The sequence below is a fragment of the Fringilla coelebs genome (genome assembly GCF_963513975.1).
Source record: "Fringilla coelebs genome assembly, chromosome: 3".
NCBI classification, from domain to species: domain Eukaryota; kingdom Metazoa; phylum Chordata; class Aves; order Passeriformes; family Fringillidae; genus Fringilla; species Fringilla coelebs.
This window is the reverse complement of record NC_140030.1, coordinates 79,281,691-79,301,119: the sequence shown is the minus strand read 5'-3', so window position 1 is coordinate 79,301,119 and position 19,429 is coordinate 79,281,691. Positions and strand designations below refer to the sequence as shown.

The following is a 19,429-nucleotide window of genomic DNA, read 5'->3' as shown; positions in this document are numbered from 1 at the left end:
AAAAAGGCAGGAAAAACTGTCACATTACACAAGTATCTGTGATGTTACACTGACATCATTTCCCAGGGAAGCAGATGGTGATTGCAGGAGAGGCCATTTCAGACTCCAGCACTGCTCTTTCCAGGAGCCTATATTTACAATTTAGCTACATCCCCCGTCAGGAACAGGCGGACTGAATTTCCATTGGGTTTATCCTCGTGTTGCCTTGCAGGCAGTGTGCAGGACAAGTGGTTTCTATTCCATCAACGTGCCCAGCTGGTTCAGCCTCCACAAGGTGGTGCAGCCCCTGGTGAAGCGGGTGTGCGACACCGACCGGCTGGCTTGCAGCAAGACGTGCCTCAACGCCGCCGACATCGGCTTCGTCATCGACGGCTCCAGCAGCGTCGGCACCGGCAACTTCCGCACGGTTCTCCAGTTTGTGGCCAACATCAGCAAGGAGTTTGAGATTTCGGACACCGACACGCGCATCGGAGCGGTGCAGTACACCTACGAGCAGAGGCTGGAGTTCAGCTTTGACAAGTACAGCACAAAGCAGGACGTGCTGAACGCCATCAAAAGGATCAGTTACTGGAGTGGGGGCACCAGCACAGGAGCAGCCATCAGCTACGCCTCAGAGCAGCTGTTCAGCAAGTCCAAACCCAACAAAAGGAAGATCATGATTCTCATAACAGATGGCAGGTCTTACGATGATGTCAGCATGCCAGCCATGGCAGCTCACCAAAATGGTAAGGTCCTCTATCACTGTCTGCTCTCCCCTTGTGCCTCAGCACTTATCCAGGTCAGATAAATGCAGTTTGCTATAATTTGAAGGCACTGGATAAAACCTTATGAACGAAGAGTAGTACTTGTCTCTGGGTTCCCACTGAGCTCCAACAAAATCAGCATCTGTTTAATAGCTGAATAATGAACTTCAGAAAAACAGAACTTATAAATCATCACAAATGCAGCAATGTCTGAGATCTCAAACTACATTTGCAGTATTGGTCTTAATTAGATTTACCGCAATGAAAACTTTCATGCTTTTTCTAAACTGTGGGTTTCTTTCCAGGAGTCATCGCTTATTCCATTGGAGTTGCTTGGGCAGCCCCAGATGAACTGGAAGCCATTGCATCAGACCCTGCTAAGGAGCATTCCTTCTTCGTGGATGAATTTGACAACCTCTACCGCTATGTTAATCAGCTCATCCAAAACATTTGCACAGAGTTTAATTCCCAACCACGGAACTGATGGACTCAAGCAAGGCAGGACCCTTGGGTGCTGTGCTGAAGGCATGACAAGTGCCACAGAAATAATGTCAGTCCTCAGTTCAAGAAACACTGGAGGTGTTTCCCTCCAGCATTTTCCAGTCAGCAAGGTTGATTTCAGCTCTGTCCCTATGCATGATAATGCTCTGCGTAGACTGTAGACTGTTGATTTTTTTTTTCGTTGTGGGCATCAGAAGCTCTGATTTAGATGGACAGCAGAAGAGGCAGTAAACATGGAGGAATTAACTGCAGCTGTTTGAAGAGCTGCTTCCAGCATAGAGCCCCAGCTTGCCCAATTCTCACCTTTGGACATACACAAGTTCCTTAAAACGTGCCACCTGCTCCCTGAAGTGACCAGGTCCCTTCAGGGAGTGGCCAAGCTGCTGAGCGGCTGTGGTAGAAACACCTCATGTGTCCCTGCCCACCAGATGACACACAGATCAGAGCTCAAATACTAGACAGAGGAGGAACACAATTTGCATACCTTCTTAAAAGCAGGTACTATCTCCACAATGCTGTCTTGTCAGTAAGCTAAGCTTCAGCTAGTGTCAACTCAAGCACTGGGACTTATCCAAACCCTGAGAAACTGGAAAGCAAGAGAGAGGAAAGGTTCAAACCCCATTACCCTACAACTCTGCCTCCTTTACAACACTTCAACCCCAATAAAGCCTCAAATCCACAAGGCAGCCAACATGCAGGAACTGGAATCTAGTCTCCCTCAACACTGCATTGATTACTTAATCTTGAGAAGTGTGTTTCCCCCTCAGCTTCATCCTTCACTCTTGGATGAAGCTGTGGTCCTCTTCAAGGCCTGCAGAACCACAGGAGTGTTGCCATGACACAGGAGATTCTGAGAAGAACTGTGGGTTTAAGCTGCTCACAATCACTAAAGCATTTAAGACCCATCACTCAGGCATTAAACCAACACTCAGAAGTGCAGTCTCTAGTGTCAGAAGAGCTATTCAAGAGCCATTAACAGGAGTTAAGAGGGAATTATCAGAAGCTCTGTATCATACACTGGGAAAAGCAGAATTTCAAGCATTTACAGATACTCTCCCTCAAATTTAGGACTGGCTTTTCTTTTATGGACTGATTTCAAAATGTACCTATGACAGCCCTGGATCTGTCAGAAAAACAGTGGTTTCTTAAGTGGAGAACTACCCATGTCACTAGTCAGTGCAGGAAGAGGGACACACTAGGAGGACCAAAATAACTGCACTCTATTTAGGAAGCAGCAGTTGCTGGTTATGTTCCATCCAGTATCATTAAGGAAATACATTCATTAAGCAAAGTTATCAAAGGAGCCAATAAAAACATGAGTGTTCACACTCCTTACAGCAATCAAAGCCATGCTGTGCCAGGCTTGTGGAACTAACAAGAAATGGAAAGAAATTAAAACTCAGATTTGCCATATTACTTGCAAATCAGGCTCTTAACAACATTTATAGTTTTAATAACCATGAGCCAAGATATTTATTAGCTACATAAATTCTAATTGAATTGCCATAAGGGAAACTCATTTTATCAGCAAAAGTAGCACTATTTTTTAAATCATTATGTTTGGAAATATGACTGAAGTAGCTTATAAACTGTCAACCAAGTAAGCATAATGCAAATTAATGAAAACAGCAGATCCTGCATGATCCCCCTGGTGGGGTAACATAAGCCAGGCTGGGGTCCTCTCAAGAGGTTACAAAACCAATTTGGGATGAAACAGTGGTTTTACACAGTGAAAGTTCATTGCTTCCCCTTAGAAGAAACATTAAGTTCCAGCTTTAGCTGAGTATCATCAATTCAACCATTCTACCCAATCTGAAAGCACAGGACACTGTCAGCTTCCACAAATATATTTGTATGCAAAGTTTTTACCACTAATCTCTGCTGCTGCACTTCACAGCAATAGCTTTTGGCTTGAAAAGATGACTAAGGACAGAGAGTTAGGCATGAGGCACGAGCAGAGCAACTCCTGATATCCCCCATCTCCCAACCCAGCTCCTCACTACCCTTCTGCTGAACACATCTGTCTCTGTCAACAGGAGACATTACATGGCCTCGACAAAACTCAAACCCATAAAATAAATTTACTGGGGAATTCGGTTCAGACACCAGATTTATTGTCTGAAAACCTGTTTGTTTGGGCCTTGTTTTGGGGCTGCCTGAGAAAAAGGCCTAATTCCTAACTTACAGTTATTCTTAATACTGTGGTTTAATTTTTAATGCAGCAGGTCACCACCACATTTTGTTCTCCATACTGAATGTACTCTTGCAGCACCAAAGATTGGTACCCTGCAGAGACTCCCCACCACTGCTTCACTTGTGCAGTGGTGGCCGAGACATTGGGAGCAGCTAGAGGACACAAGTTCTTTAGGATGTGCTAAGGGATATATGCATATGGGACATAATTTCTTCTTAAAGTTTAAGCAATGTCATTAAGCTTTCAAATGCTTTTTCACAGGAAAGTTGCACAGCTATCTTTTGTCAAGCATTTATAAGGGATACTTCAGGGTTTGTTGTTCAAATGGCCTTATCTTAAGTTTACAGAACAACTATGGTGCTTGTTTCTCAATGTGCATTTTTATTTACTTCTTGTGACGATCCTGAAATTGGCAAAACTCAAACTGTAAAAGTGGTTTAATCCAACTCTCGTCTCAACATAGATGTCCTATTCATAAGCACTGTAAACTTAAGTGGAAGTCTCAAAATTTTAAATACACCCTTCCATGCAATCACAGAACACACTCCTCTCCACCTTTACCTTTCATAGCAATCAAATCACTTGCCGCCTACTAAAGTCTCTAAATACTGTTTGATTAAAAAAACAAGGTAACTTACATGTATAGAGAAGTGTTCAAAGGGGTGTATTTGTTTGAAGAAAGCAGAACTCCTTCTGTAACATATACAAGCTATTTTGAGCTTATCAACATAAGTTGCTATATCTTTTGCAATAAAATTGTCGTAAAGGCACATGCAGTGCATGTCATCTCATATGGGGTTAAAAAATAAACAGCAAATACAGACCATGATATTTTAGTTTCTGAAACACAGCTGAGGATTACAGAAGACTTAGCAAGGTTGGCAAAGCCCCAGGTGCTTCAGTGTTGTCCTTCTACACGCTCAGATGAAAAAGATCCTTAGAGTGAGCTACCACAAAATTACCTGTCAGAGGCATCAGTCAACTGAAGCACAGCCTAATGACTGAAGGGCATCACAATTATATGTACTGTAAGATCATGTCTTATTTGGAATCAGACTTCCTTTGGAAGCTGAAAAAATATGACAGTGGCTTTACACACTTTATAGATGTGGGACTGAATCAAAAGAGGATCTAGATGTGCAGTCACTTGATGCTGGGCCACTTAGTTTCAGATGTCGGACCAGCTCAGTGGAACCTGCTGCCCGGCAGAGGCATGCCCAAGAGAAGAGATGGAAGCTGCCTGAACTGGTTGCTGCATACACATTCTAGAGGGTGTTGTCTGATCACCCTCTCCCTAAGAAATAAGCTTCTTTGCCCTCAGAATTGGCTGGTGTTTTATCAGTGCTCAGCAACCACAATGAATAACACCCACCTGGAAATACCTACTGATGTCCAGGCTCTGGAAGCCTTGGCAGAGCTCAGTTTCAGCATCTCCTGCCAACTCCAGCATTAGCCAGTCCACCAAATTCAATTAAGCATTCAGCTATCTCTTCAGAGAGAAGTAACTCAAAGTCCTGTTTCCCCAGAGCAGGACACTCAGCATTTCTGCTGTCACTGTGCCACCCTGCACAGAAGGCATCGTCCCCAGTGTGCACCTCCTGCTCCTCAGCTGCTGCTGTTTGCTGGTTTGGCAAGAGGAGAGTTTCTCCATGGCTGCTGCTGACAGGGGGGCAGACAAGCTTCCCCTTCCTCCTCACACTCCTTTCCCCATGGCTCTCCAGCACACAGGGGGAACCATACCAGTAATCAGAAAAGCTCTGGAGTTAGGCATCCAGCCAGGATCAACCCAAACTAAATATATTTAGTGATTCAACACCCTACCTGCAACCCCACAGGAAATCATCTACATTATCTACTTAGAAAGCCAAAACAAGCAGTAGGTAGTATTAGACACCAAATTTAAGTCACTTTTCTGTTGTATGCATACCTTAAGTTAAGTCATGGTTGAACAAAGCCACTATCATTCTGCTAGCTATTTTTCTCTGTCCATGAGCAGCATTATGGAAACAGCTTGATCCCTTTTCTTTTCCATTCACATCTTATTTCGAGACATCTTGGACAGTATCAGCCATTTATATTTGCTAAGTCACCTACATATTGAAAACATTACAAATGTACATCTATGCAGCTGAATGCTTCAAATTCCTCAAAATAATATTTTTTCCTTGTTAAACTGGGGGAGGAAGGGGGATGAGGGTTTTAGCACTGCATCAGCAACACTGCTCACAATGTCAGTCTTACTGAATGGCAAGAAACGTTATTTTCCTTAACACCAAGTTTAACCCATTCTCTGATTTCTAATGAGAACTCTGATAGTGCAGTTCAAGAATTCCAGCACTCAAAGAAATTACTTCTTTTTAAGCACAAGAAATTGTAGAAGTCCCACTGTATCATCAAGTATAGTCACTTTTCGCACATGTAAATCATCATGGGGCCATGTCATAGGCAAACCCATAAGCATGTTAAGAATGCCTCCCCCATGTGAGGGTCACTCATACATTATTCACTAAATCTTCTTTCCTTCTACCTCAGGAATCTTCTAGAAGCATTCACACTGGTGTGAATGAGATTGTACTGTCAATTCATAAAGCGATTCCTCCTTTCCTATGAGGCAGGAAGATGAGTAGGACCAAATCAGGCTATTTTATACCTACCAAGAAAAGATGAGAACTTCACTTACCCACCTACAAGCTCAGAAAAAACAGGATGGGCTCACTGACAACAGCTTGTTCTGCGCAGGTCTGTGTAGGCTCTCCTGCCACCCGCTCACAGTGCCATTCTGAGCACCTTCCTGTAGAGACACAGCTGCCATCTGTGATGTGTGGTTTGCTCTCCCTCATCCTCTCCCCAAGGGCAGAACCGCGCGTTTATTTTCGCATTGAATGAACGCTGTCCTTGGGAAGAGCCACGTGTCTGGCTGTGAACGCCTGCTGACAGCCCAGCTCCTGCAGAACTGCACCCCCTCTGCATGTCTGCTCACCCCACATTCATCCCCACACGAGGGCCACGTGCCTCGGCACATGGAAGGATGTGGGGTGTCAACAGAGCCAAGCTGGCGCAGCAGTACAAAACCAAGACATACGGAGGACAGGAAAACCAAGGCACTCCTGTGAACAGTAACACGCTGCACAGTTCAGCAGAATTTCACACGGAGTTACCTCAAGCCCCTCCAAACAAGTCTACTTGTCTTACCCTTAATGTACTTCCCCCTCCTAGCACTCATTCCAAAACCACAGGTATCTTGTGATAAAATGCAGAATTATGAACACAATGCAAAATGTTGAAAAATAGTATTTATTAGCACCCAATTTACATAATTATATGGTACAAATGACACTTGCTGCTGCAACATTAAATAAAGCTGCTCTTAAAAACCTTTGCTTATTTCTGGAAGTCCGTGTGATTTTGCTCAGCACAGAATGCGGGTACAGTACACAGATACCCCACTTCACTACTGTCATACCAACACAAATACCTGCATGGTTACCTCAATGGGGTCTCATTTTAAACGGCACACTAACATAAGCAGATCTATATAATTTTAAATGACAAAATATTTATTTGACTTATTCAGGCAAGTGAATGTAGCTTTAAATATAACCTATCCAAGAAGTTTCACAAAATATGAATTGCAGTGAAAAAGAGAAAATTCAGGGCTGCACTTGAGAAGCTCAAAATTACACTGGCGTATTTCAAAATAATTTCCCTCTGAATTTTCTATCTTTGCCATTTTAGATATTTATCCAGCATTTTAAACTACCGAGTTTTAGTAAGAAGTTTAATACTAAGTTTCTGAATAAGCATTTCCATTTAAAGCAAAAATTTTTACTTGTAATAATAAACGCTAAACAAATCTTTGGAGATTGAATCACTTTCCTTTTTCTCATGTCCCATGATTAATAAGTCTTTTGAAAATCATGAAATATATTACATTTATGGATGCTTACTCCCAAGAAAACTATTTCCTTCATAAATTAGAAAACAGAATTTCTCACTCAAAATAACATTCACTTTTGTACAACAGTTGCATTTAAACAAGGTAATTTTGGTGGTACTGCAATTCTGACACAGTCTTGTACTGAGCCATACAGAAAAAACTGACAAGTAGACTATTACTCAACAAGTAGGTACTTCTCATTTGGATCCAAAATTCTGCTAGACACTTGAAGACCAACATTGTTTCAAAGTAGTCATTCAAAACTGGTGTATAAAATCATAACCTAGCCATAGTTCTGAAGGGGAATCTTAATTTCCTTAAGCTGTTTGTATATCAGCGACAGTAGCCTTTTCATATCAACAACCTGCAATGGAAGTGACCCAAAACAGAAGGGAAGCCACTGAAATTACTAACATGTTAGTGGTTACCACCTATAGTAACTTCTCCTGAAGAGAGCTGTCAGGTATCTCTATGTTCTAGCAGAAAAGAAAAAAGTGTATTAATATAAGCAACAACAACAAAAAAAAATTCCAAGCTACAGTCCATATGGCAAAGAAATTTGTCTTTTTTAACCTGACAGCTAACTGAAGATAATTATGCAAAATACAATGCAAAGCTGACAAATGTCAACAGAGAACCTTACAGCAACAAAAGTCGTCTCATCATGGAGTTCCTACTAGAAGTTTTTTCAGATGCACTATTCAAGGAAAACATAGCACAAGACTGCTTTTCGGTTTGCTTGGACTACAAAGGTACAAGAAATCATTAGCTAACATGCTCAGTTTGCATTTCCAAAAGAAGTGCTAACACATATGAGACAGTTTTCAAAACTGATGCACATTTGCAAATGTCCAACTGCAAGGAAGCAATTCTAGGAGCATATATCTGAAAACAAGCTACATTCAAAAGCACTGTATCTTGATGATAGGAAGAATAAAAAAATAAATTCTTAATGGAAAAATATTAGCTTGAAGTCCATCATTTATCCCTTATACAATGTTTTTGGCTGCTTTTCACAAGTAATCCAAAAATAATGACAATATTTGGCTTGGCAATAAGTTTTCCTTTCCCTTTCAGAATAGTACAAATCCAGCTGAATAAATCTTTTCTCAACACCACAGTCTAATACTCTGGTGTGAGGACCAAGGGTTACCCAAAATAGCCAGGAAGTAATTTTGGGAACCTGCAATTCAAACTTAAGGGAACCAAAGAAGACTGGCCTGGAGGACCACATCAATACAAGGCTTTGAGCAGCTTAGAAACACATACACGGGGTATGGTTTAAACACTGGTGTGGTCTCCCAGGATCACAGCATGGCTTGGCAGATGAGCAGGGCAAAAGCAGTCTAACACAAAATACCACAATCTACACTTAGGCAGGAAGAAGTTGGGCTAAGAATATAATATTGTTAATGCCTTTTTAGCTCAGCCATAGTTTGGATTTTGTCGTCTAACAAGTCTCTCCTGACAACAAACCAGATGAGCTCCACAAATTATACTGTTCAACTGGATTTATACCTTCTCTAGTAGAATCCACATTCTCAAAAATATCTTAAATGATACAGTAATTCATAAGCTTTCACAACTGACTACAGAGCAGCAAAACCAACTCAGAAGGCAGGCTAAGAGATAACACACTAAAATTAAATAAAGTGGCTGTAAGGAGGTACAAATCAGTCTTCTGGTGGACAGAGGGCTGGGCTGAAGCTGAAGCTTCAACCACCCTTCAAAAAACCACTCCAAGAGAAAAATCAGAAGTTCTTCATGACATTTATCCTGCAGTAAGTGCTCACTGCAGATGAGATTTTAAGATTCCCAGAAAATGTATTCTAAAGGGAAATTTAAGTGGGAAGATAAAAAGCACATACCAAAAGGATAAATAACCTGCACAGGTATGTTAATTAGCAGAGGCACAGAAATTTTTTTAGAGGTCACATTTCCAATGATCCTCCTTCCTAGGAACATTCCCACCAGCTAAGCAAGAGTGTTTGCCTGAACAAGGACTATTTACACAAGAGTCATCCTAGTCCTTCCCCAGCCTCCCCAAGAGTTTGTTCATTTGCTCTGCTGTATTTAACACTACATTATACAATAGGGGTTATCTTTTGTAAAACACCCCTGACATAATTGGATGGAGCAACACTGCTGTCCACCAGTTTTTCTGCTGCTCAGTAGGAAACTGGCAGAGGCTTTCAGTGGCAGTTTACAGACAAATAGTTTCCATAACTCTGTCTCTAAGCTTACAGACACTAATGATGAAAGAGTCAAGACTGGTCACCTATTGTAACTCTCTTAAACTAAACATGTTATCAGATTCACATAAAATATTCTCAATTCCTTCATGCCCTTATGGAAAAAAAGGAGCTTCTGAAACATCTGAGCATGTTTTTCAAGGAAATCTTTCAATCCTCTCAGTCACTCAATAGTAACAACTACAATAAGCATCTCTATGATGTTCATGAAGAGCAGCTGCCCAAGAAAACTCATATTGCCATGTCAAAGATTGCCACATCTTATACAAATCAATTTACCTCATGGAAGAGGTTAACTACTGTATTCTGATTTCTTCATTTCTCACAGTGTAGTCCAAACCAGCTTCTACTACACAGCTACAAATTTCAGCACAGGACAATCACAATGGCTACATTTTCTTCCTTAATGCATCTCAGTTGACTAGGTATTTCACACAGGCACCAAGCAGGCTCTTGGATACCTGGGACAGACAGTCTGCAAACACACTGTCAAAGCCACTGTCAAGCCTGCAAATGTTTCCAAATACTTGAAAGGCATTAGTAAAACCAAGACTTGATTATGTGATAGTTATGCCTGCTTTTCAATTGTTTATTTTCACACTTCTGCCCATCAAACACTGCTCAAAGAACACATGAGTTTACAGAAACTGATGCTCCCCAAAATTACACTGTTAAAACCTAAGGAGGCAGAGAAAGGCAACACATCTGTGATCCAACAAATGTACTGAAAAGGTAGCGTAACTAAGTCCTTTATCTCTCATACATTTATTCAAAAGAACAAATCTCTGGTTACTTTAAATTCACAACTGAAAAACAGTGTTGTATGACCTAATCACAAAGCTGTATGGTGAACACCTCACACTTACTCAACCAAATTACATGGGACTGCTTTAACATGACGTTATTTGAAAATACACGTCCTAAAAAAATAGGCTACAGTACATGGCACATAGTTCTACAAGCTTCTTGCTAAGAACATATTTTATCAAAATAAAGATGGATGAGATGAAAGTAGCAAATCTTTTATGTGGAAGTTTTCTCTCTGAGGCCCAAAAATAAATGCAGACACTAGGATTTTGTAAGAGTGACACAATATATCTAGAACTTCTTCCAAATAATTCTGTGCAAGTGTTTTGGAAACTGAATCAAATATGTGAAAGCAAGCAGCCCAGTGAAGTAAATTAGAGTAAAAGTGAGAGTATTTAAACTAGTGGACCAACTTTCAACCTATAGAAGGACTGAAAAGTCTCCCATTAAATTAGTTAGTAAAACCAAAATCATTAGCACAGGCTAACATACACAAAAAATTATATGAGCTAACCATTAAAAAACTACCATGTAAATCAGATATGGGAAAAATAGTAATGGTAAAATTCTATATACTGATATTGCAAAAAAATGGTTTTTTCCAAGAATAAGCCTTGGGTCCAATTTTGGTTACACTTTGGATATATGTATCACACTAATGAAAGTTATTAATTACACTGAACCAGGAAAAACAGCACAGAAAAGGGGAACAAATAAAAATAATTTAGTGCCCTCAGAGGTCAGAAGTTCAAAACTTGTAAGATCCAGGATAATAATGAAACAGGAATTAAGTCTCTAGCTGCAAAAGAATTATAAAACACTAAAAATGAAGAAGAAACTTGAAAAGCAGCAATGCTCAAATGTTATTTAAAAGAGTTGTCATAAATAAAGAAATACGATTTAAGTTTGCCAGACGTCAAAAGCTTGGTCTTCCTACACAAAAGCATCACGTTAGAGAGGATAAACCCAACGAAATAACAACCACATTTAAGAGATGACCCTCAGACTAGTCCAACAAATCATGCATGTGGAATGGTGGTATGGACGCCAATATCTGGAGAATTGAGCTTAAAGGATCAAAAAAAGAAAACGTTGTGCAAAAAAAGCAGACTAAAAAAAATAGCTTGAAGAAAGCAGAAAGGAATGAAAATATACAGATGGAACCAGGGTGTTCATGGAGGTTCCAAATTACAAAGACTATGAAGAATATGTAAAATGGCACAAAAGATGGCTTGGAATACTGGCATGAAGTTACAAAAAAGACCTACTAAATATTACATAAATCCTCCTGCCAGTGAGATGTAATCATTGAAATAATCTTTAAATGAAGCCTAATTGTTTTAGAACATGTAAAATCTCACTGGCCAAGACAATATTAGAATGCACAAGTCTACAACCCCGCTTTAGCAAGCAGATGGACTAGATAACCTAAATAATTTTTTCAACCTTATCTCCTACGATGATGCTCAGAAGATCTGACAGGCTCATGCACAATACCCTGCAGTCCTACAAGTATGTGAGCAAGTACAGTAAAAAGACATTGACATCAATTATGAAGACAAGCACAAAAATATATATATTCCACAACCTCTTCATAAGGCTACATTTGTTTTGTTTTGTTTTTTAAAGGCACCTCATCCTCTAGCTATTGCCAGCTTTTAAAAAAATCACTTTTCGGTTTGCGCAAGAGCTCAATAGTGAGAAGGAAACATCTTTCAATTCACATTTGAACAGCCACTTCTTACATTCCAATTGTAATCAGAATGACAGTCTTTAAAAACAAGCATGCTGGCCTATTAGTTTTTATGTACAGCAATTTAAACAACTGTGACTACATATTGTATTGTGTAAGCAAAAACACAACATTCATTTCATACTCACACCATTATCCTTTGTATACACAAACTCAAGAGGACTCTTAATACTAAAACATTAAAATGCACCCATGGAGTCTTCCCTTACTAGACACATTTAATACATGTTTACAATATATATACACATATATAATATACATAACTTTTAGATTTTTTCAAATAAATTTTTGTAATTTTCTCTTCAAAAAGAAATAAAATAATGACACTGAAAGAATATGAGTCAAGTACACAAAACTCTCGCAAAGTTGAATGCTCAGTTTTGCAGCCAAGTTTCCTCCTTTTCATCATAACCAAAACATTTTATAAAAACTAAATAATCTGTATTATTATTGTAGTCATCTGTTTCATGGTAAAAGTTCTAATCTTATCTAAGGAAATATATTGCATATCAATATCATGAACTGACATATGTGAATATTCTGAGCAATAAAAGGTATTCCAGAATATTTTAGCAGTACATATAATGTGTAGCAGGCTCAAACAGCACAGGTCAACCTTTTATTCTAAATAATATACTTGCTTTAAACTCTGAGATCAACTTCAAATGTGGTCCCATCCCCAAATGGCACTCTAAAAACAACATAGTCAAACCTCGTGTTGATATCATTCAATGACTCCTGCTTACGAAGTGTCAGTTTAAAGGTAAGGATTTATTTATCAGTTTCCAGTCATAACCTCAGGCTGGTATATGAAGAGTTGCACTGGGTTCTTTCCTACTCATATCAGCACCAGAAATCAACTCCAGCAGAAATTCTGCTTTCCATTCCCATCAGAGAAAAACACCAACTTCGTGCTTATGAATAGTAATAATTCTGATGATGACACATAACAGAAAAGAACCCACTCACCTTCATTTAAGAAGGGATAAAAAGACTAACAGATTGGATTAAAAGTTATTTGTCAAATCAACAGAGAAGCTCTGAATAGATAAAGAAAGCACATCTGTTGAGTAATTACAAGAAGCACTCATTCTTCAGGTAACCCAATCAATGGCACATACACCCAGTGAAGTGGACAAGGTAAAAAGCCCCTCAAATGGTGCAGCTCAGAAATATTCTAGCAGTAGCAGAACCTCTCAAACTGATGGAGCTTTGTACAGTTTCCACCTATTCCACTAAAAGGACTCATACAAAGCATCAGATATAATCTTCAAGCAAAGTAGTCCACTGTTATCCATAATGCCCAGAATGACACCCTTTTTAGAAGGAACAGAAAGAGGAGACAAATGTCTGATAGCTAAAATTGAAGGACAGCTTCTTTGGGAAGCTTTGTTATAATTCTTGCGCCAGATCTCCAAGAATAAACAGCATTAAAATCTGAATAAGTTAAATTTGCTACTACAGTATACACAGACTGCGTCAGTCTGTTGTTAATTGGGATTTAGACTAAAGGCTCAGTTTCTAGCCATACGCTAATACAGTCTTTAAAAAATTATATAAATTTTTTTGCAAACAAAATGTTTACTGAGAAACACAGAAGATGTAACAGAAACTTTACTGCATTTTAATGTATGTTAGTAATTTGCCTTCCTTTAATTGCATGTATCTTAGGCTAGCAGCCAGGTGGCTGAGATTAACTATCTGCTACTGCTCTGAACAAGATCTACTTTATTCATACACCAAAGGGATGACGAAGTGCCTCTCACATGATACAGTAAAGAGCATGTGAACTGACTTTGAATCACTTTTTCCAGGTGATTTGAGTACATTAAGATTCTTCAATGAGAAGCATCCTAGGAAGTTGCCCTCTTTTCCTACTCCCTGATGCAATTAGACCCCTTCTTTCCAGTACTCCATTTTATTAATAGAGAATACGTAGACCTAGTTTCACCCAAGGCCTGCCTGGACGAAAATTCACACCCTCTAAATAAAAGCTTTTTTTTTTTTTAAACTATTTGAAACTGAGAGATTCCAAGCTCTCAGCACCAGCTGAGCTCACAGAAACCAGAACAAACGTCAATTTAGAAAACAGCACCCTGCAAAACTACACACTTACAAACATTCTCTGAATTATAGGGCAAGATAAAACAACTCATGCCCTCCTCTTCTCTTTTGTGCAGCTGGTTAAATATATACAAAGCTAAAGTTGAAAGGGAAGCACTCTGTCATACAAACACTTTAGCCAGGGCATCTGCTCCTGCACTGGCAATATAACATTTGGATGGGTGGAAAGCCACATCATGAATGGACTCATCAAATTTTTTGCGATGGGCAGTAAATTCTTGGATGCAGGTCTTGCTTTCAAGATTCCATAAGCGAATCGAGCAGTCGTGGCCTAAAGAAAGGGAAAACAGTTTTCTTTACAATTTGCACGCCTGCCACCATTATGAGAAAAAGAAAATGAAATCTGAATGTACTTACTGCCAGACATCAAATACAAGCCATTAGGATCAACAGCTAAACTTGTAACTGCATCTAAGTGAGCTACCATGGAGTGGATCAGTTTTCCTTTGAAAGAAAAGATTTATTTAGGTTATTTTCTGCAGTTAACTTTATTGTCTGTATTCACTGCTTATGACCCTACCACAGCTGATATAAACACAAGAGATCTTGTCCCATGATTGAATCATTAAACTGATAGAAGAAGTCAGTATTTGAATGTTTACAGTACCCAAGAACTACAGTAGCAGTATCACCAATGTTTATGAGACCTTTGCTTTAAGCCATGCTGACACTGCAATCATTGTGCACTTTAAATATCTGCCCCCAAGTGTATTAATGGAGTTCTTAGGTAAGATGTTGAATGGGTAGAAAGGCAAGGGCTGAGCATACTAGAAGCAATGAATATAAACTACATTGGAATAGGGGATAGTGTTAGTTGTTTCAGAGACAATTAACGTTTTATCACAGCTTATTAAAATCACAGCAATAATTTCATGTTAAAATTAAGAACTCATGGGTCAAATGTGGCAGAGGTCTAGGAAGCACTAAAGGAGTGCCAGAGGTTCCTGCTCTCAAGAGCAAAATAATACAGATGATCAATAGAAGAAACATAAACGTAAGAACATGAAGATTTTGAAGAAGATGCCTTTTATGTAAATATTTATAAACCACATCCATAAGGCATTCTAAAACAATGGACAGAAAGATCCAAGTTCCTTATCACTTTGCCAACAAAGCTTTAAGTGAGCTGGCAATCTTTAAACTCTATTGGTGATGAGAGATTTCTGCTTCAGAAGCTATCTGATTCTTGACATCCCTCAGCATTTGTGTGAATAATATTGATCATAACAAAATTGGGAATACAATTTATATTACACAATGGCTATGGCTAAAACCTGCTAGAAAGATGCATACCTGTGTTGTTGTCGTAGAATTTGATGTGTCTGTCTTCATGAGCAGTGATACTAATTGGAAGAGTTGGATGGCTGATCACTCTGTTTATCTGACAGGAAGAACTGACTGCTAGGAAAAACCCACACACATCAGTATAAGTAAGTTGCTAAGTTCTTTGAAAGACTGCTACTAAGAAATAAATATGTAATCAATCTAATTTGCAAAATACTTCTTACATACATTTCCTGGCAACTCTCAGCTAGCACCTTATGTTATGCACTTTCCTCTAAAATACTTTCCAAACTACACAAGACAGAGACTTATATAAAACATATGTATGACAAATAAGGTCCAGCTTTTGGACATGGTTTTAGATAGGCACTTCAGGCAAAAATATGAAACCAAAAACTGAGTGAAAACACCTCATTCACACACATTCCTCCTCTTGCCAAGTCAAACTTTCTTAGCAACACACAGGACAGGTAAATAAACACTGCAGGCAATATGTTTGAAGCAAACAAAATCTACCTCTTATTACCTGATATATATGTATTGAAATTACTGAAAAAAAAAAGGATGCTAGACTACTCATAGGAGAGCCAGTTTCCTCACCTTCAGTAATTCTGAAATAGCATGCATATATATAGATATATATACACACAGAGAAAGAAAGTATAGGAATTTTCTGGTTAGAAATCCAGGCACTGGTATGATGCACAGGTTAATGCAAGAGGTGTCTTAAAAGGCGTAGATTATGAAAAAAACCCACAGTCATTACACAAAACATCAAAATACAGATATTGTCTTTTGTGCTGACTGTATTTAGCTAAATTGCTTCCAAAGAACATTCACATAATTTAATCAAAATTCTTACTAAAATAAACAAAATAGATGGTTCACTTCCTATTAAAATGATAAAGAGTCATTTTACACCTTGCTACAAAAATCTGAACCATAAAGCAGTGTCAGCATCCACAGGACACTTAGAAATTATGAAAGTATAGATTCAGGAAAAAAACTCCACATTCATATAAATAAACACCCCTAAAATTACTGAAAGCCCATGAACTTTCATCACAGCCAGCCATCCTCACAGTTTGAAAATGCCAAGCAGAGGCTTATACTGAGCAGAAGAGTCCCTAAATAGTGTGGTAGGGCATTTTAGGTGACATTTCCCTCTTGTCTAGTTCTTGTAGAAATAATGATCTATTTCTTTAAAATACATGTAGCTTTATAGTACTGTTACATAACCAAAGATACTAAATAGGGACTGCTGGTTGCCATACCAGGGTCTTCTTTTCCTGAAGGAACATTACAGAATTACAGCAAGGAGTAGGTGAAAAAAATAGAAGGGAGAAAGGGAGGGAAGAAGAAAGGTGGCTTCCACTGAATTGCTTTAACTAATTTAGAACTGTTTTTTTAGGCAGGAACAAAGATGTGGGTAAAAGAAGAAATCCAGCACAGCAAGGAATAACCTAAAGAAGAGATACAGCACTTTCCATTTGCTCTTATAAAATTACTGTCATTTCAATATTTTAAAACACACAAGCAAAGCCAACAAGAATGGCTTAGTCCTTTCAAAAAATATAATTAAATAGCAGAATTCAGTGACATAAATCCCTAAGAGTGAGGGAAGAAATATCAAAATTTTAAAAGACACAATGTTTTACCATTGTGGCCTGAATATGAAACCTTATGCTTCAGCTCATTCTGGTCTCTTGTAAAGTCAGGGTAAAATAATGCACTGATAGCAGGCTCTTCACAGTATCCTCTAAAACTTCTAGTATTGGCCACTGCCATGATCCAAGGCATCATATGGATCACAAGGAGACCTTGTGACTCTTTCACTGGAGCTTTGCTTTCCTTCTTCAGTGAAAATTTCAACTAAAGCCCAAGTCCAAATGAGCCAAGAGTGCAATAAAGCTTAGAAGATGGATACCTCTGAGGAAAAATAAAAAAAAATTGACACACACTCCCAATTTTTTAATAAATTTCTGATATTGCCCTTTTTTTGCAATTTTGGACTGAAGAGAAAATGGATATATTGAATCTGCAAAAATCACAAAGCCATATTAAAGAAACTTGTGCTTTTTTTCATGCCACTATCCCTTGAAGAGGAATTCAGAGTGTGAGCTTGTTTCTGTCTTGTTTCAGAAGTATGCACATTCTTCTGCTACTGCAATACAGGTGAGGTCTGTTGTAATAGTAACAATTTACTGTTATATCTCAGAACACAGCTTCTAACATAATCCATTTTATAATTTCTCATTACACTGCCTAATTCTTTGGCAAAATTGAAAAAATTATCAACAGCATCCATCTTAAACAAGCAATTTTTTTTTTTCCTTTGGTTGGTTTGGGGCTTTTGATACCTACTAGTATCCACACTGGACTCCAGGGTAAGAATTCGCTGTCTTGTCTCCATGTTAAAAATGCTAGTGTGTCCACTGTTAAATGATGCTACCATGAGGCTTGGGTCACTGCTCACAAGGTCTACTGATGAAGGGATTCCCATTTCTAGAAAACAATGTAGAGAAGATATAGTTGGTGCAAAGAAAATTAAAAAATAATTAAACAAAAAAATCCTTACAAAAAAAGTAAGCACTTCAACACCAAAAGGACCACAATAATCAAAGGAAACACTGCCTTCTAAAAAATAAATTATGCCAATCTAAATAGCTTTTCCTGTATGATAACTATTTTAATCCTACTTTTTAGACATGTGTATCAACAACTTTCTTTACTAAGATGCACTATCTGGAACTGCAGCTGTGCAGAAATCTACTTTTAAATTAAGAAAGCAAGAAGTCTCTGGCCTCCTTTTCTTCCTTTAACTGTAACAGCAATTCTCAAAAAAATCTCCACCAAACTCCATTCCTTTGAGTAAAAGGACATGAAACTGAAGTGTACAATAAGTGACATGACACATAATTAATGTTGTTATAATGAACTTCGACAAAATCAGAGCTTAACAAAATACCAAATTCTCCAAGTGCAGATTTTAAACACTGGAACTGTCATCATGTACAGTTATGTAAACACATTAGAAACTTGTATTTCAAAGTTCCTGCCTATTGTGGTATATATTTGATCTCCTTATACGGTAGCTATCTGCACGCTACAGGACAGAAGGTCAAATCAGCAAAGCTTGGGCATAGGATATATTCTTTAGGATTTTTCTCTTCAAATGTCCCGTTCACAACCTGCTATGTGAAAGAACAACACCAGTTGCAACAGACGTCAGGAGGAAGAGGAAAAGGTAGAGAGCGAGAAACTGAATTTTAAGCAACCTAATGTTGGATCATAGATTCAGATAACACAGGAATACCATCACATCCCTGTAAACTCTCTAAAGATTCATGGGAGAAATATTTTTCTGAGATGCAGGACCTCAGGAATATTTCTCAGGAATGGCAGTAGTTACCTACAAGTACTCAAAAAAAAAAAGCAAAAAGAATTGGTGTGAGAAGAAAACACACTGTTTCTCAAGTGACCTTTTTTACCACTGCCATGCATGCTTCCTGGTAAGCAGGAATCTGCAGCTTCCTGGTAAGCCTACAATGGTTCATCTGAATGACTTGAATAATGAGTGACAGATATTTTAAGGGTTTGTTAAAAGTTATCAATAAGCCATAGGAAAACTGAGCTTTCATTCTTTGGATTTTACAACAGGGCTTCATTCCAGTTTAGAATACAAAAAAACCAGCCTTAATATTGGGGCTATTATATTGCCTCTGTGAGGGAAGACTACTCCTCCTTCCCCCTTAGTTTAATAATTAAAAACAAAACAACTCATAGTAACAAACTCCAAAACTCTACCAGGAAGTTTTCAAAGCAGGCAGATAA

General features: G+C 38.6%; 2 protein-coding genes across 5 annotated transcripts in view; one reads left to right on the top strand and one right to left on the bottom strand.

Moving 5' to 3' along the window:
• The window catches only part of VIT (vitrin), a gene marked incomplete at both ends in the record, with an annotated part of 35,416 nt that extends 34,189 nt beyond the window's left edge, over positions 1-1,227 (top strand). The window contains 2 exons of the mRNA XM_084202739.1: positions 212-725; positions 1,049-1,227. Coding sequence (XP_084058865.1) covers positions 212-725; positions 1,049-1,227 — 693 coding nt within the window. The remainder of the gene's footprint in view (positions 1-211; positions 726-1,048) is intronic.
• Positions 1,228-12,385: 11,158 nt separating this feature from the next.
• The window catches only part of STRN (striatin), a 62,871-nt gene continuing 55,827 nt past the window's right edge, over positions 12,386-19,429 (bottom strand). For 3 of the 4 annotated variants that reach the window (XM_084203317.1, XM_084203319.1, XM_084203320.1), the window contains 4 exons: positions 17,960-18,100; positions 15,605-15,712; positions 14,669-14,755; positions 12,386-14,582 (listed from right to left, as the gene is read on the bottom strand). In XM_084203317.1, coding sequence (XP_084059443.1) covers positions 14,413-14,582; positions 14,669-14,755; positions 15,605-15,712; positions 17,960-18,100 — 506 coding nt within the window. In that variant the 3' untranslated portion in view covers positions 12,386-14,412. The remainder of the gene's footprint in view (positions 14,583-14,668; positions 14,756-15,604; positions 15,713-17,959; positions 18,101-19,429) is intronic. The other variant, XM_084203318.1, reaches the window with a different exon arrangement.